Source organism: Liolophura sinensis, chromosome 10 (assembly GCF_032854445.1).
Source record: "Liolophura sinensis isolate JHLJ2023 chromosome 10, CUHK_Ljap_v2, whole genome shotgun sequence".
NCBI lineage: Eukaryota > Metazoa > Mollusca > Polyplacophora > Chitonida > Chitonidae > Liolophura > Liolophura sinensis.
This window is the reverse complement of record NC_088304.1, coordinates 5,442,566-5,465,661: the sequence shown is the minus strand read 5'-3', so window position 1 is coordinate 5,465,661 and position 23,096 is coordinate 5,442,566. Positions and strand designations below refer to the sequence as shown.

General features: G+C 38.0%; 1 protein-coding gene across 4 annotated transcripts in view; it reads left to right on the top strand.

Moving 5' to 3' along the window:
* LOC135476240 (calcium/calmodulin-dependent protein kinase kinase 1-like) overlaps positions 1–23,096 on the top strand; it is a 119,459-nt gene that overhangs the window by 50,244 nt on the left and 46,119 nt on the right. For all 4 annotated transcript variants that reach the window (XM_064756190.1, XM_064756189.1, XM_064756188.1 and 1 more), the window contains one exon: positions 21,011–21,095. In XM_064756190.1, the coding sequence (XP_064612260.1) occupies positions 21,011–21,095 (85 nt within the window). The remainder of the gene's footprint in view (positions 1–21,010; positions 21,096–23,096) is intronic.

Genomic DNA, 23,096 nt, shown 5'->3' with positions numbered 1-23,096 from the left:
ATAAATATCGTTTCATGACCATGTGCATCATAAGGTGCATGTCTACATGCCGAACTTTAGTTTGTAGTAAAGTGGTTAAATATTCTCTTCAAACTTACAGTGTATGTTTGTGGTGAACAGGCAAGTCATTTACAGTCACTTTCAACAGGTCATACACCGGGTGTTTTCCATGTGCACAAAACAAATCCTCACAATAGAATAAAATTTGTCTCCTGATGACTCTGGGTCATGTCAGTTTCTGGAATAAGAGCTAACATATTTATGTGTTTACGAAAAAATGTCTTTCCTGCTGCGCAGTAATTTTTTCGTACACCTGGCATCAAAGAAGATCAAAGGCAGGTGAATAGTTAAATGTGTATAGGCTTACCTGTGATTCGCAGGGACCAGTTCTAACAGGCAGCTAGCATTTCCCTTTATATAAGCCTGACTGCTGCTTGGCAAAGTTCCAGCCTAGTGTCATGAAATATACAGTGTGAAGAATTATCAGATTATTATGAATTCCCTGAAATTAACTAAGCCTACTTACTTCGGGGGTGTCCTGGGGCAAATCACTGACAGCGTATAAGATATTCATAAATGTGCGTATACAAGCTAACCTATGTGGAGGTTAGCACACAGGTGAACCTGGATACAGGCTGATTGATATTTGTGCCAGGTGTGTATGTATTCTGTAGACTTCTAAGAGCACAGGCATATACATGTACCTGCACTGTAAGATTACCAAACCTACTGGGTTGGGTGCAGTTAACTGTACATGGATCTACAGATGTTAGCCTGAACGTCTCACGTAAACCGCTCTCCAATCTTCAGGTGGTTCTGTGATGTCCTTGGTGATACAAGATGTTGATGTATTGACATTTTCTGCTATTATTGTATAGCGGTGCAATTCATGAAAGTTCAGGGAAGTTTCTGCCACTGTGAATGAATTCCTATCAACTCCTATGTGGCCTGATTTTACCTAACCTTTTAGCCACACCTGTGATGCATTTTAATGCATTTTGACGAAAGAAGAGTTATCTATATTGAAGCCTTAGGTTTTATAGAATATCATTTGTATAAACGTTGCAAGTGATGATTTCAGATTGCTTATGTTATTACGTGCACACTGTGTGTGAACTTTTGACACATACATTTGAGCGTGGGAATTCTGGGATCAGGCTAATTGGTTTAGGACACAGAGACCAAAAGAATTTCACTATTAACCACTGTGAAGTAGTGAGCCTCCACCTCCAGGCCTCTACATCAGCCAGAAGTGAGTAGACCATGCTTAATGGGCTACTTCTCACCGAGATTTCAACATACCAGTGCCTGGACATAACCACATGGCTCTCTCTCTCTCTCTCTCTGGCCGGGATCGGCCATGTGCGTGGCTCGAGTTGAACGGCTGAATTGTCAGGATCTTCCAGGGGAGAGATATATGCGTATCATCAGGGTAACACCTTTCCACCCCGGGTGCGAGGCCCGCAAGCAGAGGTGAAGCACTTAATTAGTAATCATTGAATCTCTGTCAGCTCCGACCTGACTGCAAATGTCCTCACCTTACACACTGTAGTAGCAGATCTCAGCCAACTCACTTTTTCTCTTTTCGTCAGTCGGGCTTCAGTTGGACATGTTGATCGTGTTGGTGATGGAGCGAAGATCAAGGTGAAGCCTGAAGCCTGATTTCCAGGCTAGCCAGTGGATAGCCGTCAAATCTTCATTTATCACGAGCATGGTTTCAAGTCGATGAGGAAGCAGGCAGCTCATGGGTATTGCACTGTATCGCCGTTGTGGATCTTAGCTAATTCTATCTCTCCCTTGATAGCCGTAAGCCCAGCCGTGATTTGCGATAATCCACCCTGGGAGAATTTCCGCTTGTATACCACTTATCTGTACCACAGCCATGTACAAACATTGGCGCTCTCAGGTCAATGGGCTTGAGCCTGTATTTGAAGGTAAGGCATGATAATGGGCTTGTTTTGTTTTTGGCATCAGGATTGGCAATTTGTTTGATTGTTGTGCCATTTTAGAATTAAATGATACTGTGATGTATCACCATTGTCTTGTAATATAATACTGCATAACCACAAATATACATTAATGCTCTGAGCAGGAAACTTGGTAATTTAGATATGTAGAAATCTTCATTGGCTACAGTGAATGATCATTTTTATTTTTGAAAATAAATACTCTGCCGGTGTTAGGGAACCATTCATATTCTCCATGGTTATTGTGTTTAGGAACCATTCATTCTTCCATGGTATTCTCCATGGTTCCTGTGTTTAGGAACCATTCATTCTTTCGTGGTGTTCTCCATGGTTCCTGTGTTTAGGAAGCATGCATTCTTCCATGATATTCTCCATGGTTCCTGTGTTTAGGAACCATTCAGTCTTTCATGATATTCTCCATGTATTCTTTCATGATATTTTCCATGGTTCCTGTGTTTAGGAAGCATTCTTTCTTCCATGGTATTCTCCATGGCTCCTGTGTTTAGGAGCCATTCATTCTTCCATGATATTTTCCATAGTTCTGTGTTTAGGAACCATTCATTCTTCCATGGTATTCTCCATGGTTACTGTGTTTAGGAACCATTCATTCTTCCATGGTATTCTCCATGGTTACTGTGTTTAGGAATCATTCATTCTTCCATGGTATTCTCCATGGTTCCTGTGTTTAGGAACCATTCATTCTTCCATGGTATTTTCCATGGTCCTGTGTTTAGGAACCATTCATTCTTCCATGGTATTCTCCATGGTTACTGTGTTTAGGAACCATTCATTCTTCCATGGTATTCTCCATGGTTCCTGTGTTTAGGAACCATTCATTCTTCCATGGTATTCTCCATGGTTCCTGTGTTTAGGAACCATTCATTCTTCCATGGTATTCTCCATGGTCCTGTGTTTAGGAACCATTCATTCTTCCATGGTATTCTCCATGGTTCCTGTGTTTAGGAACCATTCATTCTTCCATGGTATTCTCCATGGTTCCTGTGTTTAGGCCATATGGATAATCATAACTTCTGATTTATTTCTTTGCAATATTTCGAAAACACCATGCACATGGATAACATTTGTTGTTGAAAACGTGATTTTTGGATTCCGTTGTCAAGTGGTCTAGAATATCGGTCACCCACACACGAGGAACATTTGTTGTCCAGTTATAAAGATTCCAGCCATGGAAGACACTGACATGATGCCATGATGGCCATGTGACTACAAAAAATGGTTCATTTGTCTCTGGTAATTATGTTGTTGCCCGAAATGAAACAAGCTAAATCTTTGGATCAGGTGTTTCAAATTCAGGAATTCTTGTTTTTGTTACCTGCGTACAAGTAAATTTCGAAGAGTTTTTGTTGTCTGGATCAATAAGTCATCTTTATCAATCGTGTACAAATGTTGTCCGTGTATGTGCTGGAATTTATGGATAATTTACTTTAATAATGAGAGGCCAGGTGTAAGATGACCTTGAGATTCACAGCTATGTTATAGCCGCTGCAAATGTGTGTCCTTTAACATAGGAGTGCGATTCACAGTTTCATTTGGCATCAAGAGAACAGTGTGTACAATAGGGGAGTTTCAAGTTCAAATTTTTGTCACTAAAGGTAGAAACACCACTTCTGTTATGATCAAGTGAGTTGTCACCATTAATTTCCCAATCACCTGTTTTGCCATTTTCTGGATAGACTATAATCACTGCTTTATTTCAGGAACGTCTTAATGTTCCCCCAGTTCCTCAGTTTCCTCCATTATTCATTTAGTCTAATTAACCTTTGCAGAAACCTTTTACAGGTGCGCATGTTATAGTCAATGTAATCAAAAATAAGAAAAAACATTTCTGACAGGTCACAGGGTACAGTATGACATATTTTTTTACCTTCAGTGATAAAAGAGTGGGAACTCGAAACATCCCCTATTTGTTGAGCGGTAACCAAGGCAAGATGCGTACAGCCTTCTGACCATACAAAATCCCAATAGTAATAAACACATAATGTGTTTTTCTAAAGTTTTCATTGAAAGTCACCTTAATCAGTTTAATGTGTCTGAATTAATGGGTGTTTCTAAATATTGTGCATGTTATGAAAATTAATACATGGTCAATGTGATATAATAAACCTAAAATTGTATACTTTAATTCCAAGATTAAAAGCAGTCCAGCATCCCACCAATGCGGTCGCTGTGAGTTCAAGTCCAACTCATGCTGGCTTCCCCTCTGGCCGTTGGTGAGAAGGTTTACCAGCAATCTGCGAATGGTTGTGGGTTTCCCCCGAACTATGCCTGGTTTTCTCCCACCCTAATGCTGGCTGCTGTTGTATAAGTGAAATGTTGGTGAAAACACCAAGCAAATAAATAAATAAATAAATAAAAACAGTTCTATATGTTGTATTGAGATGATTACAGTTAACATAGCCAATCAGCGCAGGGCCATGTTTAGACAAAAATTGAAGGTTTTGAACCCAAACTTGCAACCATGTGTAAAGATTTTTTTTCATAAAATGCAATTTGAAATGATGCCAGCCAAGAGCTTTTTAAGCCTGTGAATGAAAGAAAGTTGTATGAAAGCCAAACTTGTTATTGGTAAACCATTATTTTCCACTTTAATTACTGGCTAGCTTTAAAACAACTTGATTAGTTTAAGTGCCCAACTGTTTGAGAGCTCAGATGTTTAACAGAAATAAAACAGTGGTAAATATTGCATTGTGGATGTAGAGAGCACTAATGGGTTGGAGCTAGAGGTCAAGTTTTCATGTCAGATGTAAATTTAGGGTGTGCCCAATTAGGAACAATCAAAGTCCCTGTTATTTTTATTTCTGAATGATTCCAGGAGAACATCTGTGTTTGATGATAAATCTGAAGACAAGTAGTATACATTATCCAGTTATCGATCCATAGGTGAAGCGATTGATTTTTATGCCGTCTTTGATAGCCTTAATAAGGTCATGATGCCTGGCGGAGCATAGCTACATGAATGAGATTAAATGCCAAGTGCCTGATTTGAAAAGTAATTAATACTGTAAATTTTGATAATGATATTTTCTTTAGCTGGCCTGTATTTCTATAAAAGGAAGAAAAATTCAGGATCTTAAAACTGACCACTCAAAACTGTTATTTACTAGTACAGTGCATTCATCAGCTGTTTGTTTTGTAGACTATCATGAACGTAGAATTAGTTTAATCCATTCCTGCCATGTACTTGTCATTGGCCATCATAGTGGCATCAGTTAATCTTATAATCCTTGAGCAACCAATGGATGGTCATGGGTTTCCCCCCGGCTCTGCCCAGTTTCCTCCCACCGTAATGCTAGCCGCCGTCGTGCAAGTGAAATAGTCTTGAGTACAGCGTAAAATACCAATTAAATAAATAAATAAATAAATTTAATCCTTGCGTTTTGCCTTTCAATACAATTAAACTATGGACCCTACTTGCAATGTACTTGCCAGCAGCCCGGCCATGGCTGCCACTTTTTAGAGCCTTAGGCCTGACCCAGGATTGAACCCCAGTCTAGCACCACCTAAGAGTGGCATAAGTCAGGCTTTCAATGCTGTGTGATTTATTTATTTATTTACTTGATTGGTGTTTTACGCAGCACTCAGGAATATTTCATTTATACCCATGACTGTCCGCAGGTTTGTTGGAAGATCTTCCCATCTACTGCTGAAGAGCCCCTGAAAGCATTTTGTGATTTTATGCTATTAAAATATGAACCATTCTTGCCAGTAGCTTTAGTGCTGCCATGTTTCCTCCTATCATGATGTTGGCCTCTGTCATATAAGTGAAATATTTTTGAGTACGGCGTAAAACACCAATCAAATAAATAAATAAATAAATAAATAGGCATTAGACCTTGCCAGATGAAGGATTTTTCTTTAATATTTGTTAGTTGACAGGCTTTCAGTCAGTGCATTTAGCAGGTTCAAAAGACTCATGGAAAACATGCTGTTATTTGCAGTCTGTCGGATAGTTGGTAGATAAGAGGAGGTGAAAGGAGGGCGGGGGGGGGGGGGGGGGAGGAGGTTGTCTGTTTATGATTCTTATAAACAACATGCTCCTCTATTAGTTTATTTTTTGTTTCGAATGAAGATGTATATTTCCATGAACTGCTCTTGTTACATTTCAGTGAAATACACTTGGTACAGTACATGTTACATTTCAGTGAAATGCACTTTGTACACTACATGTTATATTTCAGTGAAATGCACTTTGGACAGTACATGCTGTGCTTCAGGGATCTGCACTTTGTACACTACATGCTGTGTTTCAGGGAAATGCACTTTGTAGATATGTATTTTAAAATAAATAATTGATACTGATTGCATGTGGCATGTGGTGATGTTAAAATCTTGTTTTCGAAAATCTAGCGCAATTTCATGCCCTGATCTCAGGATGCAGTTTTGTTTAAATCCAGATCAGAATGATGGCATCTGTGATAGACTGAGAGGATTTTTGTTTACATTCACTCATCCTTAGACTGCCAGATGATGTTTTCTTTGTAAATTTCTGAAAGACATTTCAGTTTTTTTTGAGAATGCATGATCATCATGTCTAACATATTGGAGGTATGCTCTGTAAACTACGTTTACCATAAATGTACCATTGTTCATAACATACACAAAACAGTTATACTGACGTGGTTTTGAGCGCTACTGTTCATACAACGCAAATTCCAGTTTCTCAGTTTGAATTTTATTTGAACAAAAGTCTGTCAGATAAAATGCAAATCTGGCTTTAAAGAGTGATGTCGCCCTTAACTGAATTTCAGTTCATTTAAAGGAAGAAAATGGGCTGTCTAAAGGAAGAAAATGGGCTGTCTTCATATCAATGAGATTGGGGTGGTTTGAAGCCTTTTGTTAGATTCATTAACAGCTTGCAATTAGTGGAGTAATCAGTCTCTTAATTTCCCAGCCAAATTTTCTGACTAAATTTCTCAGCCTGGATGAGAGAGTCAATGCAAGAGTGTCAGTGTATGTCTCTGCCGCATGATGAAGATGGATCTCCAACCGTCGTTATGATCTGGTCAGCCTCGATTGCTTGATTACCTCTCCAGAGACATATCTGCTGAAGTCAGTGTAGAACACTCCCACCGGCGACTGAGCTCAGCTGGGCAGTGACAGGACAACACTCAGGCTTAACACTCCATCATTGGTTACTTGCTCACGGGTCTGCTCCCACTGTTCGACATAGTTAAACGGATTACCAACTCTTCTCAGCAAATGCTCATCCCAAGACGTCAAGGTCACGACTTTCACTCTATAGTTCCTCATTGCTCTAGGATCTGTATAGTGCCAGTTATTTCTGTTATAGTATTTTGTCACCACCAGTATCGGGTGTACAAGTTCTTCTCTTCAGTCATAATATAATGACAATATCTTAATCTGATGATTTATTAGCCGGCCTGTACGAAGTAGGGAGAGGTATTGTGAGATAAGGATCAGATGCTAGCCGTGGCGGTGTCGGTGTCCAGTTTTTGGTGTCCAGTTTTTGGCCAATCATAGTATTGCAGAGGCCACCCACAGTACATAGTACATAGATAGCCAATCGTACATAGTGATTTGCATATCAAAGTCCTTTTTTATTTTCACCACAGCTCAGTATTTCATAGTACATGGATTTCCAAATGAAGTTCACGATTTGCATATCAAAGACCTGTGTGGTAAACTCCCCACAGTGTCTTATGAACACATACAATGAACATAGTTGTAACAGTATAACAATTTTGGCCTTTGACAAGATGTTAGCACTAGCTAATTAGAGAACTTTATATTTGTTGAGAGGTCAATATTTGAATTTATCACATGACTCGAACATATGCAGTTTTATGAACTGCTAAATCTGGCGAATTATCAGTATTCTCTGAATGCTGTGTGTATTTATATGAGAATATGTCACTGACGACCATGGCCACATCCTGGGGGACATCCATGGCAGTCTGCAGGTTGCTGGAAGACCTGCCCATGTATGACCGGTGAGGAAGCCAGCATGAGCTGGACTTGAACTCACAGCAATCACACACGTTAAAGCAAGGAAATAGGACTGCATGGGTTGGGTGAAATGTCTGGAGTCTTCGGCTTAGTCAGGAGATCAGTAATACGAAGGAGTTCAAGTCCAACTTTTGCTGACTTTGTCTCCAGTTAACCTGCAGACGGTATTGAGTTTTTCCCGTGCCCTCCCTGGTTTCTTCGCCCCATAATGCTGGCTGCATGCAGACTGAAAGATATCCCTTGAGGAAGGCCTCTAATTGATTACTAGGGGATGGATATGTACATTGTAAGATCTATTGTATTGCCTACTCAGAATCTCAGAATAATGGGAATGGGCTGTGTCTTTGAAACAGTAGTGTGTTTATCTGTAATTTGTAATTCACCAAAGGTGAGTGGTTTACCCCGGGCGCTCCAGTTTTACATGTTGTACACCAATTAAACTGATCTCCAGCCTATAAGTGAAAACTTCTTGAGTATGAGGTTAAACAACACTGAAGTAGACAAATAAATAATGCTCTCTTCCCACTATCCCTTTGCCTGCCACATATATCTTGAATCTCTTGCTGCACAGGATTATAATTCATGGTGAACCATTGTGAAGTGTGGGTAAATCCTCATTTAAATGCCTTTAGGAGAGGTGGGACTGATGACAAATTGCCTCTCGTTTATCTCAAGTTTCCAGATGGGATAAATCCGCTACTCCTCTACACTTGTTAACCTTACCCCGTTTATCCCACACTTCTTAACCTAACCCGCCTTTATCCCACAATTACTCTCCTTTCCCGCTCAATTTTCTCTTTTCTTCTGTTCAATAAATTCAGAAATTAACCTCAGTTCAATAGCTGCTTAAAACTGGTTGAATGACCTATTTTGGTGCTATTTCTGAGTGCAGATGAACTCAAGATGTTCGACAGATCGTGTGGCTATTCATGCGCATTGTTGCAACAGTTGAGCTGCTGTAATTGAGATCTAAGAGCTTGAAATGTAAGCCACAATTGTTAATATCTCATAATTATCAGAGATGTCAGACTTCCTGACAACAATGATTGCAGGAGTTGTGTCCCTTGATTTTCTAGGCATGTCTTGCTAGATTGTACATACCTTGACTCCGATGGTCTACTGTAGGGGTTATGCTACAGTGACGATCTTCCTGTATTTCTCATTTTTATGCCCTAGAAATTTAATTTAAATTTATGGAATTACCTAGACAATCCTCTAAGAAAAATATTTCGGGAAATAAGTCATTGACTATGGATATTAAATATTGATTAATGTCAGTATATACCTGCCTTCGTTAATTCACGCTTATCAGTCCTTAAGTGTGGTAAGCGACGTCACAGCACAAATGAATGTCCCCATGATATTGTAACACTGAATCTCAAAACTCTTGTGTTCATGTAGAGATGTTGCGTATTGTTAACCATTTGCGAAGCATGTAATATCTATTAGGTCTTCAAATCCTCTGGGTAATTTCATTGTTAAGATTTGTCCCAAAATTTAAACTGTTTTGTAATTTGTGGATAATGGCTCAGGTGTTACCTCTGTATTTTTGATCCTCTGGTATTTCGGGATGTCATGGACTTCTAATTGAAGGTTGATAATGGATAAAAAACAAACAACAAAAAAAGGCTCAGAACTGGCTGGAAATGAGGAATCGTTAAAGGTCAACATATTAGACACGTATGAAGTATGAGGTAGTAAATTGTCTCCCGCTTGATTTGAGAGCGTGAGCGTAAATGTATTAGACAGGTGTGAAGTATCAGGTGTGAGATTCACTCCACGTTTACAAGTGACATTTACATCAAATTAGTGCTCCCTTTCTTCACCCATGTTTCCATCCATCTTATATTACTGAGTATTGTTGAAAAGAATGTTTAACCTCAATCCAAGAAACCAGCAGTCAGTGGCCAGGGGCCAATCTAGTGTGAGTAGCAAAGTGCTTTATCCATGTGAGAGCCCACATTGGATGTAATAGATGGTAATTAATGAACTCTGTATGTAGCACAAAGCATATTAGCTAGGAATCTAATATTGCTGACATTTTAGGTTTTCTGTATTTCACCTAGAGTTTGGCATGTAAGAATGTATTTTCAGAAGCACATGAAGTCATAGAAATGATACTTTTGGTAAGAACTAATCAAACTTCATGATAAAATCTCTCAGGTGCATGGCCCTATAAGGTGGATGCACCATGAAGAATCCTGCAAAATGTGTAACCTGAAAAACGCTACACTTTTGGTGAAATGTTGTATATTTATTTCATTATTTATGTAAAATGTTTAACATGGGAAAATGGTAAACCTCCGGGAAAATATAATATATTTATCTGTCAATTTTTTTTATTTATTTGTTGCTTAATGCCATACAAAAGAATTTTTCACTTACAGGTAACACAAACAACCTGAAATGAAACTTGAATGATTTATTAAGATTCCGACAGCAGCAAGTACAAGTATGGACAGGTGCATGGCATCAGCCATTGCTAACGTGTCACTCATCAGGTTACTCCTTACCACCCTTTGTACACGTTTTAAGAGTTCCAGGCAATGTTAAAGAACTGCCCCTTCTAGCTGTGGCCCTGTCAGTAGAATAAGGTATGGTAATACAGTCCTGTGGTGTGCGTCCGGCCATCAGGAAGGTTCCCCATTCTGAGACTCTTTCAGGCTACAAACCCATCTCCACACCCACCTTGCGGGCCTTAGGTATATCTGTGTACACAGAATTACGACTCTAGCTCTAAAGTTACCTGATCTAACCATCAATCATCCCACAGATTATCATCTACCATCCAAGCACTTACTGTCAGTACTATTTTCATATCTTGACCTAAACCAATTCTTCGACCTTTTCAATCAACACTGTGACCAATATTTTGAAAGATTAATTCTGAGAGAAACGTTGAGTGTAGAGAAATAATATATGCAGATTTATGAAGGTTGCATCTTTAGTGACACAAAGAAATCTTTTTTGATGTCATTTTTCTAATAATTGTGTGCATAAATTTAGGGATTGGAGGCATGTGCCTAGTGGACCCAAACCTGGCCGGGGGCAGAGATTTTGTGGATTTCTCTGCTCTGTTTGTGAGGCCCTGGTGACAATAATGCTTGTGTGTGGCCATTTATGGAGTTTCCTCCTGCAGTATGGTATACATACAGGCTACCGTATCGTGTAGAAAACTTCTTCTGAGTAAACATGGTAACTTACCAATGTGGTATTGAGCATTAACAATCAAATATAATAAATATACATTGTCGAATGAAGATTGGTACATTGCCTTGCTGAGGCAAATGAGAGACCAAAATACAAGTTATGGGTTGTTTTGTGTGTTTTCAATAAAATTATTGCTATTTCTGTTCTGTTATGGGCTTTGACGTAGTTATTATTGTGCTGATTTAAAGTTTGAGAAGAGTACTTGTTCTTGTGAAGCATAAAGCAGGAGAAGTGTACTTGTTCTTGTGAAGCTTAAAGCAGGAGAAGAGTACTTGTTCTTGTGAGGCTTAATTGTTCTTCTGAAGCTTAAAGCAGGAGAAGAGTACTTGTTCTTCTGAAGCTGAAAGCAGGACAAGAGTACTTGTTCTTCTTAAGCTTAAAGCAGGAGAAGATTACTTGTTCTTATGAAACTTAAAGCGGGAGGAGAGTACTTGTTCTTCTGAAGCTTAAAGCGAGAGGAGAGTACCTGTTCTTCTGAAGCTTAAAGCAGGAGAAGAGTACCTGTTCTTCTGAAGCTTAAAGCAGGACAAGAGTACTTGTTCTCTGAAGCTTAAAGCTGTTGAAGAGTACTTGTTCTTCTGAAGCTTAAAGCAGGAGAAGAGTACTTGTTCTTTCAAAGCTTAAAGTAGGACAAAGGTGCTTGAATTGGTTTTTTCAAAGCTTAAAGGAGAACAAAAATGCTTGAACTTGTTCTTCCAAAGCTTAAAACAGGACAAGAGTACCTGTTCTTCCAAAGCTTAAAGGGGGACAAGAATGCTTGAACTTTTTCTTCTGATCCTTAACATTTAAAGCAGGACAAGAATGCTTGTTCTTCCAATGCTTAAAGTAGGACAGGAATGCTTGATCTTGTTCTTCGAAATCTTAAAGGACAAGAATCCTTGAACTTGTTCTTCCAAAGCTATAGCAGGACTAGAGTGTTCATTCTTCCAAAGTTTAAAACAGGACAAGAATGCTTGTTTTTCCAAAGCTGAAAGCAAGACAAGATTGCCTGTTCGGCCAAAAATACTTTCGTGAAAATTTGCTGCTAGATGTTTTTTTTTTATTTTTTTTTTTTTTGAATCTGATGTCATTCCATTATTTATAATTAAACACAGGGTTGAAAGCATGATCGTGATCTGTAAAAAAAAAAAAACAATGTGGGTGATTTATGTACTATTGGAGAGTGAGCGTAATGGACTAGAGGCAGGAATTACACACTGTTCAGACGAATCCCCGGCTCCCCTCCCCCGCTCCCTTCCCCCGCTCCTCTCCCCCGCTCTCCTCCCCTCCGTTCCCATGAGAGCAACAGGGTACATTTCTGTCAAGCATTTCCTGTGTTATCTTGAGTTATCTACCTTCCCCTAGGAGGGGCTGTCACCTCTGGTAGTGTGAAGAGCTAGGGGGAGCACCACAGGCTTTGTCAGGGGGTACTGACGTGCAGACTTCAAATGGATTGAGGCAAACAGTCTCCCTAATAAAATTGCAAAGCTGTATATGTGTTTTTTTTTTTTAAAAAAAAACAACAAATGAATGAAAACATGTGTAAATTGTCAACAAGTTCTCTCTCATGGATGCATGTTGGGACCTTGGTGACAACAAACAGGTTTGCTCTTATACCTGTTTACATAGCCTGTAAGGTTCGTTGAAAGCAGTCATCTTTCACCAGTGTGATGCGCCTATCTGTATGGTGGTGGTTTAGCCTGAGTACACTCTAACCATAAAGCCAACTGCTGTCATATAAGTGAAAAAATCTTGCGTAAGGCTTTTAAACAGCAAGCAAATGAATAAATAAACATGTGTGATTTTTGGACGGGTGTGTGGGTGATTAGGACGTAGCTGAACCGTGTTGTCATCAAAACTAACCGCTTTTTTTCTGACTGACTCATTCACCTTATAGGACAACTTATGAGTTTTTTTGTGAAATTTGATAAATTTCTTATCAGAAAAATTAATGTGTTGACATCAAAAATATCATTTTAAGATCTTAATGTGCTGCTGAAAGTGAATTATTGCCGGCAAAACTTTTAGTGAAATAATGTAAGTGAAAAATTCTAGAGTAAGGCTTTAAACAGTAAGCAAATGAATCAATAAACATAATTCAAAAAACCTGACTCATGATCAAGTTACGATGTTAAATTTATTTATTTGATTGGTGTTTTGCACCATACTCAAGAATATTTCACTTACACAGCGGCGGCCGGCGTTATGGTGGGAGGAAACCGGGCAGAGCCCGGTGGAAACCCACAACCATCTGCTGGTTGCTGGCAGATCTTCCCATATACGATATACGGCCGGAGAGGAAGCCAGCATGAGCTGGACTTGAACTCCCAGCGACCGCATTGATGAGAGGCTCCTGGATTATTACTCTGCACTAAGATGCTAACCAACTGAGCCATGGAGGTCCCATGATGTTAAATGTGAATGAGTTTAGCTGCGTAGTCTCTGCATGCTCCAGTATAAAACAACAGTTATCACTATGTCAGTCAAACATGCTGACTGTGTTAACAGTTGGATGTGAGATCTTTGAACAGGTGTGTGGGTGATTAGAACTCAGCAGAGCAGGTGTTGTCATCAAGGTATTAACATGTAACCCAGTGTTCCCTGTCAGTTTACCCCAGCATTATTCCACAGAAATCCAGCTCTCACTAATCTCTTGGCTTCGGAGCGGGATTTCTGCTTATGCCGTTCCAGTAGGACTGGCTTGTAAGAGGGATGACCTGATACACCATTGCTGATGAATGCTTAGCGTGGTATCACTTCTCATCACACCCCTCCCTGCGCAATGATTGGCTGGCAGCTTTTTGAGGCTGATATAGCTTGAAACATAAAGAGAAGTCATGTAGCGGTGTTGTACTGTGTATGAGTGACTTTGAGATGTACACTGATCTTGAATCAGTAAAGCAATCTTACACTACGGCCTGACTTAAAAGCTCGTTGTCTTCTCCGCTGGTGAGTTTGAATCTAAAAATTCTTACTTTTTACATGTGACAGTGTTTTGATGCCAGGTAGAAGCATTGCATGCTGTTTTAATTTGCATCTTTTCTGATGTGAGTGTGTTGTTGATAGGTTTGTGAGCAATTTTATGTATTCATTTGTTTTTGTCTTCAGTTTTGCATTTTATTTAATTACTTTATTTATTTATTTGATTGGTGTTTTATGCCGTACACAAGAATAATTCACTTGTACGACTACGACCAGCATTATGATGGGAGGAAACCGGGCAGAGCCCCGGGGGAAACCCATTGCCATCTGCAGGTTGCTGGAAGACCTTCCCACATACAGCAGGAGAGGAATTCAACATGAGCTGGATTTGAACTAACACCGACCGCATTGGTGACATGCTCCTGGATCTTTACGCTGTGCTAGCAGGCTATCCAACTGAATCATGGAGGCCCTGTGTTTTGTTTCATGTTTTGTTCCAAGATTCTGTGAAATGCAAGCATCAGAGTGAGGGCAAACTGTTGAAACATTATCAAACGTTTTTCTTCTCAGTTTAATTACATAGAGAGAGTATTAAACACATAAGTTGGTATGCACAAGTTAATGAAAGATTGATATTTTTTGTGGCCTTTTAGATGGTAAAAAAAAAAATAAATAAGGTAGCAAGTTACAGATTGTTTAATTTTTTTTATTTTTGGCTTTTTTAAAAATATTTTTAGTTTATGTTGTACCCAGAGTGTCGGCATCCAATAACATGGAAAACAATGTTAAACAAAATGTTAGTGTCTTAAAGTGAAAGACAGCACCTGACTAGTGTTTATGTCCACTGAAAGATTACAATTCAAAGTGTCTTAAACCGACATTACATGTTTTTTTAGATTTTTTTTTCAACCCAGCAAAAGTTTAGCGAAACTCCATCTTAACACAGCTTCAGCATGTCACCATTATCGAGAGCCAGGTGACATCATGTTTACTCCATCTCTCTAACGTTGAGGGTGTTTTTTGTATTATAGTCAAAGCAGTAGCCTATGGCTGATAAAAGTGGTGGATTTCAGCGATAAAGGCCCAAGTGATAAATATTGTTTTCTTGGAAATTGGTCATACTGAATGAATATTTCTGTATCATTCACAAGAACCTCCAGCGAAACTGTGTAAATAACCTGGCTGCAGTGACATGCTTGGTTCATGCTGTTAGCCCCAAAGGGGATGTATTGGTGATTGTAACTGTAATTAAACGTTTACAAAATTACGGTAGGGTTGTTGTACAACTATATTCATTCTCAATTCTTCCATTGTGATACAGTGTGTGCATATTAAATACTGTAAATTACCAAATTTCTGTCTTAGTGTATTGTGTATCAAAATAAATGGTATCTGCGGATTCATAAGTTTTGTGTGGATAGCAGCTGGGGATAGTTGCTAATGCAATTTCTTTTGGTTATGTTTTTTTCATCTCCAGAAAGACAATGCGGGGATGGATACAGGAGACAGATATTTGTTTTGATCTGACAAGGAACCATTTGCACATTGCACCTCTAATAACATTGGGCTGAGCTCAGAGCTGTTTTCTGACATGATGCATTTGATGAAGAACGTAAAAAAGAGGAAAGTTTCGAACTATTTAGATTGTTTTCTCTTGATTCACATGCTACTGTTTCATTATTAATGTGTACAGTGTTTGTTGACTTTGGACAAGAAGCTCTACCAGTTGCTCTGTAAGCTGTTCTTTCGCTTGGTTAGTTGCTGCTGTAGCAAATTTGTCCAAATTTACAAATTTTTAAAAAAATCATTTGTAATAAATTGATTTGCTTCCAATCACATTGCATGACTATAAAATCCATTCCTGATTTTGTGATGGTATGTGTAGTGCATACAGATGTAGGCTGAATCAGCCAAAATTAAAACAACGGACAAAATCTTTACCTCTGGCATACAGAACCACATGGCCTCATGGCCGCACGCAGTCTTAAAACAACTCTTCCTCTATCCACACAGAAACACAGCCATTGTTGAGTAGAAGTCAAGCATTTGAACAGTTGCGCAGCATGTTTAATGTCTGGGGTGAGAGAATTGTGTATCATTTGCAAGAGAGGTGGGAAATCTCGTTAGCCAAGTCATTATCAGCCGAGATACCTTGTTTAAATGGAAATTGTTATCTATGGTTCTGTTTACACTATACAAGGGCCAGAACTGCTGGCTCTTGTTAATAACTCAGATCTCTTGATATTCCATCTTTTTTTTTTTTTTTGTTTGGTATTCCCATAAATCCCTTTTTCTAGCTCAAAGCTGAACAGTGTATTTAATTTTATGACAGAGAAATAATATAATTTAGCAAGCAAATACACTTTTGTAACTATTTCCTAAACAAGTTATTTTAAGATGCTGTAATACTATTGATTTAAGGTTCCAGTAATACACAAATTTTGAAACTGCAAACAACACATCGACTCCATTGTCCATTTGAGCATATTATTGTTGACATCTGGTGGTGATTTCTAATTTAAATCAAAATTTGAAATTACAATCTTAAAGTTTATTTTTTGGCTGTAGAAAATAAAATTTGGCCACCTCATCAATGTCATCTTAAGACAGAATTTCAACTTCCGGTAAGCATTGCGAAGAAGTTTTAAATTTTCGACTTAAGTCAGATATGGCTTGGTGAAATCGGCCTCTGATGGCTCAAGAGCAATTCATTGTGACTCGAAATTTTAGATATAATTTTGTCGTCATCTCCGAGTGAGGATAGCAAAATATAAATGCCAAAACGTACATTGTAGCTGAGCCTCCAGAAAAAGGAAGACATCGTTGTCACTGAATGTAACGTTGTGTGTTTGATTCTTAAGGGGGCTGCACTACTTGTGCTTGGGTATTGAGTATCACAAGCCATGAGGAATCCATATTCCTTTTTCTTATTTGAAACACCTTAAGAACAAAACTGGGGCTGTATTGTATGCATCCTGACCTGTGTAGTATTAACATGTTATCTAATTTATTATGCAATCTATGCTTTAAGGTTGGTTTTATTCTTCTGTTTGAAGTATTGTTATTTAAGTTGTTCGTGTTATTCTAATTAAGATGCTTCTGGAGATAAGATTTAATGGCAAGTAAAATTGCTTGCAGTTTAATTGTTACAATAGAATTACATGTGTCTCTTACCTTTACACAATCTATGCTGATCAAAGATCAAATGAAATATATATGCGACCTGTCAACATGAAACTTCACACCCTTCCTCCTACCTTAAACAGGAGGAGGTATTTTTTTTTTATTGACATTTTGTCTTCCCTTTTAAATACAACGTAATTAATATTGTTAAGGAAAAGACAGGTGAAAGATATACCTTTTAGATGTATTGTCCAAAAATAACGTCTTGTTTGCTGCTTATCAAAAACATGGGTCTCATATAACCCAATCAAGAAAAAAAAAGTCATATTTTTTTTTATCTCCTTGTGAATACAGTGGGTGGGCATTCTTAGAGTGTGGCATAATGTTAGGAGCAAGATATCTCAGCAACTACATGTAGTTAAGCAAGACTCTTTGCTTATTGTTTGCTCATGCAGTATGTAACACATTTCACAGACTATGGAATCCTGCAAATTTCTTTGGGTTTTGATTGTTACACTGTGAGCAGATCAGGTCGTTACTGTTTATTGTATGTAGACATGTTTCTTGACATCCTTCATGACTGCAGAGGAACTGTCATGACTGACATTTGGATATTGGATCAGGGCATGTGTGTTTTGCAAACACCTAGCAACCACAATAACGGCCAACACGTATTTGAGAACTGTACGTATAGACAGCTGTGTCTCGAACAAAGACTTCTGGTTAATGGCTTCATTACTTGGCCAATCATATTACCTCAATATTTAATCTTTCTCAGCTCAAGCTGGCTGATGGCAAGATACTGGTTCAATCCCAACCATTGACATGATATTTGTGGGTTCCTTTGCTCTCACTGTTTTCGGGGCTTTGATAATAAAGCAGTATGGAAATTATTGATAAAGCCATATAGTGGCGTATACAATGTATATTGTTTCGTTTTCCTGTAACCAGAACACCGATTGATACATTCAATGTCCAATTGAATCAGATCTAGATATGTACTGCAGGCCATTCAACATTTACAGTACAAAGTCTCCATCTGGTTTAATTTTAATGCTAATGTCTGCGGGGCTCTATAGAAGCATTACATGCGGCATTAATCAAAGTTGTACCATCGTGCTCCATGTATTTTAGTAAAATGTTCTAGAAAAAAAGTAAAATGAATCTAGCAGATTTGGCGGATATTTATGAAGGTAAAACATGAGTTGGAGAAGAGGAGAAGAGGCATTGATTGGTTCGATGGCTCTTACAACAGCATCCATGTTGTGAAGCCATAATTGTTTTACATACAACCATTAGCTTGGTGTAAAGCGGAAAAGTCTGTTCACAGTGGCTAGCGAAACTAATTAGGGCGCATCTGAGGCCCTCCATACATTCCAGTACAATAGGTGATGTGTTTGAAAAAGAGATTTGAGTCCGTTTCTTTGGGTGTTTGATGAGAATTGAGCCATTCCAGCAGGACATGAGCATGGCTCTCAGTGTATCCAATCAACGAACTGGCTGTCCTTGTGACCTCATAAGCGTTGAATGGCATGTATAGCTGAGCTCATTCATGACCTGAATTCATTTTTTGTTAGCATTTTGTCATAGCCGTATAGTTACAAGTATTTTCTCAATTTAAAAGTGGATAATTTTCTTCAGGTTTTATAAGGAATTGCTGGCCACTATTTACATAATGATTAATATAAGAGGAAGCATAAATGTAAAATCATGATGGCTGCATGCCTGAATTCAACTAATACCCCCAAAGTAAGATGATATGTCAAGATGGCTGATTAGTTTTAATAATAAATTGTATTTTTTATCCTGAGATTATATACAGGGTGGAGCAAAAGTCTGCACCCCTAGAACATTACAAGCACTAAAAGATAACATCACACAAGAAATTGAAACCATAAGAGGGAATAACTCTATGCTTCAAAATGTGTCTCCTGAGTAAGAAAGTGTTTGGAGGAAGGTAGAAGTCAGTTCGAACACTTATTGTAAACTGTAAATTGTTACATAGTAAATTGCCTATGGGTCCTGACTTATGTGTATATTCACACCAAAACACAGGACAGCATGGACATAATGGTGTGGGTTGATTGTAGGTTCCTGAAGTGCTGTCTCCATATTGGATTATTTTTTATTTATATTGAACAGGAAATATGAGGTGCGACTATGAAATGCTGTTAACAAACATCCTTGAACCATATGTTGAAATTCTGACACTATGTACTCTGAACTCCATCCTAACACTTCGGAGATTTTACATCCGATCGACATGTGTAGACACACAGTAAATGACCTAAATATTCACCCCCAAAAAAGGTACCTTTTAGAGGTAAATAAATGACTTAAAATATTACTTTTTGTGCTGAAACTCAAAATTTTCCTGTAATATATCATCCTACCATCAAGAAAAACTTTTCTAGAATATATTTCTGGGATGAACAGAGCTCTCAGAATCTGGTAAAATGGATACATTTGTCATGGGGTGTAATTCAGCCATTTACAGTATTTACAGCTAGCTACCACACCATTGTTCTCAGGGTCTGTGTAATTTGAAACTTGCTGACATTTAGAAGACTGCTCTTACTTATACCAGACACAATCCTGTTTTTGTCACACTGGTAAGTTTACTTCATTTAAAGGAAACCCAACATGTATTTATTGAACAGGAGATCAGTATAAAGGATGACAGGCTGAAAAGTTGAAATCATACCATGCACAATTTCATCTCCTTAAACTGATCAAACCATATAGAATTACGTTACAAGATCAAATTATATTATTTATTGAATTAGTTGATCATTTGATCAAGCAGTATGGAAATGTCTTAGTCTTCTGTGATTTTTTGATCAGATGTTTAGAGTTATCTTACAAAGATTTATTTAATATATATTGATAAGAACATATAGAATTATTTAAAAGCCTTATTGTCTGATATTTTGGTCAAATACAGTATAACATTATCTGACAAGTTTTCACCAGATCTTGTGTTTGGATTGTTTTTCATGATCGCGGTATCTGATGTTTTGATCGAACCTTATAGAATTGTGTCTAAGGATCCAGTTGTCTGATCTTTTGATCAAACTTTTTGGAATTGTCCATAAGAACCCCATTGTCTGATCTTTTGATCAAACCTTATAGAATTGTCTGTAAGAATCTCATTGTCTGATCTGTTGATTAAACTTTATACAATTATCTTTCAGGTTCTCAGTATCTGGTCTTTTGATCAAAACTTATAGAATTAACTTATTAACTCATTTTGTCTTGATTGAACATATTATTACCTAACTATCCTGTTATGTGATGCTTTGATCAAATGTAGAACCACATATATGCCTGTGTAACTTGATATCATCTGATCAAACCTAATTACATAATTTCCTGATTCACTGAACCAAAACTTTTTGAACAGATCCTATAGTTTGTTCATTTAGGGTAGTCGGCTTTTTGGGGGGGGGACTAAAAATCACACACACATTGAAATCCAAATATGGAATTCATGTCAGTGAATTGTTTGTTCCGGATTAGGATTACCGTAGACTTGTTATGGGTCTGTTGGTGGCTTATTTGGCAATACTATCGTTTTCACCAATTCCCCTAAAGGTCATAGATTTGAATCCAGCGAATCCAGTTACTTGGCAGAAGTGGCTGGTTGACTTTGGACACTGCATCCCCACCCATAACCCTGACCGCCATCAGATAGATGTAAAACCTAATGTTTATGCAGTGTATTTACATCAAGTGTAAAATTCTTAAGTGTGGTGTTGGATATTAATAAGACGACCTGTCAGTGTTCAATGTGCTCACCTGAGTGTTACCTGTATTTTCAGGTGCCAGTGGCCTCTGTCTACAAGGCAGACCATTCAGGCCCTTCCGCTCAAAATCTAACAGACCCCCAAAGATTGGACAAATCAGGTAAGAGTTTTGTTTTTTCAGTTCCCGGTATCTTGATTTCTCCTACTTCAGACTTAAAGTTCACCTATCCACCAAGCCCAGTTCCTTGGTGATGAAATGTATTTAGTCTTGCTAATGTATGATTAGTGAGAATTTGCCAAATACCTATACATGATTTTACAGGATGAGTTTTTGTCACGTACTGGATAATACCATTTGGTATCTTTAATAATGACTGTGTTTATTTCGTTCATTTCATTTCATTTCACCAATGTATACAGTACAAGATTTTTTTTTTTTTTTTTTGATTGGTGTTTTACGCCGTACTCAAGAATATTTCACTTATACAACAGCGACCAGCATTATGGTGGGTGGAAACCGGGTATAGCCCGAGGGAAACCCACGACCATCCGCAGGTTGCTGGCAGACCTTCCCACTTATACAGTATAAGAAGATAGATTGATAGTAAAACATAGGTTGCAATAAAGTCCCCAAGAGCTTGATTTCTCGTGAAAGTAAATACATATATGGTCATAATTTTATTTTGTAATTTATTAATTTATTTGATTGGTGTTCTACGCCGTACTAAAGAATATTCCAAGATGGTTATGAAAGTACAGAGGATTGGTACTTTCTGTCAAAGTAAGCTGCTTTTAAAATTCATAAATGTAGCTATACATATGAGTTAATAGTTTAACTGAATTGGGTAGATAGCATAGTTATCTGCTGTGATAAGAATTAACCTGCATGTTCCTAATAGGAACTTTAGGTAATTAATGGAAAAAATGTTTTGCGTAATTAGAGCTGCAAATTGCTTTTCAATGGGGTCATATTATGATATATGGCATTTTCTGCTCATGTCACATCCGCCTGTCCGTTTGTCTATTGGTAAACTTTTTGTTAGTAGCATTAAATGCATATCTAAGGAACTTCTCCACTTAGAGTTGTAAAATTTTTTCACTTTCTGTATCAAGAATATTAGACCACGGAGACATACATCAGAGCTAAGTAATTATGCTCCTTTTTGGGATATATTGCTTTACTTGACAGTTTTAATTACTGTAATTCTTCAACCTTATCACATGTTTGCAAGGTGTTTATTCAAGCATATTCTGTGTTGACTGATAGTTACACTTTTTGCGAAATGTCAGATTGGCCCATCCAACCAGTGTAGTTTGGTCTCCATAATCAACTTTAAAATGTGCGTGAATTGCACGGAAAGTTGCTCTTTATTAGGCAAAAAGGTTGTGGAATTAGGGTAAGTTATGATCCTATGTGTAACAGTGCTCATCACCAAGCCTGACGGCTATGTCTGGTACCCACTCTATTGTTACAGGCATATTTGAGGTTACCAAACTCCTGTTTCCCTTACCTTGTTGACCTGACAGTGGAAGTCATACATATCAAGTGAAAGCTAATCATGCTCAGTGGCAGAAAAACACAAAGGAGTTTCAGTAAAGCTTTTGGCATGATATGTACAAAAACATACAAACAAAGTTAATTGCAAAACATAAAGCATATACCTCAAAGGCTTGGGATGGATACGACTTTAAACAAGAACAACTATATCATGTATCTAGAGATCAGTATACACATAGGTATTAAACTGACAAGGCTTTGATTTAATTGACTTCAGCTGGAGTGTTTTTATCTTTTTGGACCACAATTATCACTGGTTTAAGTCAGATACATGTAGTGGGTGAGTCAGGTGTGTGCAAATGTGACTGTCCACATTACCTGTCTTAACGAGGCTGACACACCTGGGTTTACCTTTCAGGTGATATAACATCTCTTTGAAGTAGACCAGCAGTAGAGGCATGTGGAACACATAGCTGTCTTAGACTATATAAGTTTTGACATTAGATAGATTAGATGAACCTGAATGCTAATTTACAATTTGGTCACAAAAGTCAAAGATTCAAAATAAGAATTCCTAAGTTAGCTATTAATGTGACTATTTTAATGTATTAAACGGCATTGAAGCTTATCGAACAATGTGCAGCTAGGTAACTTTAAATGTGG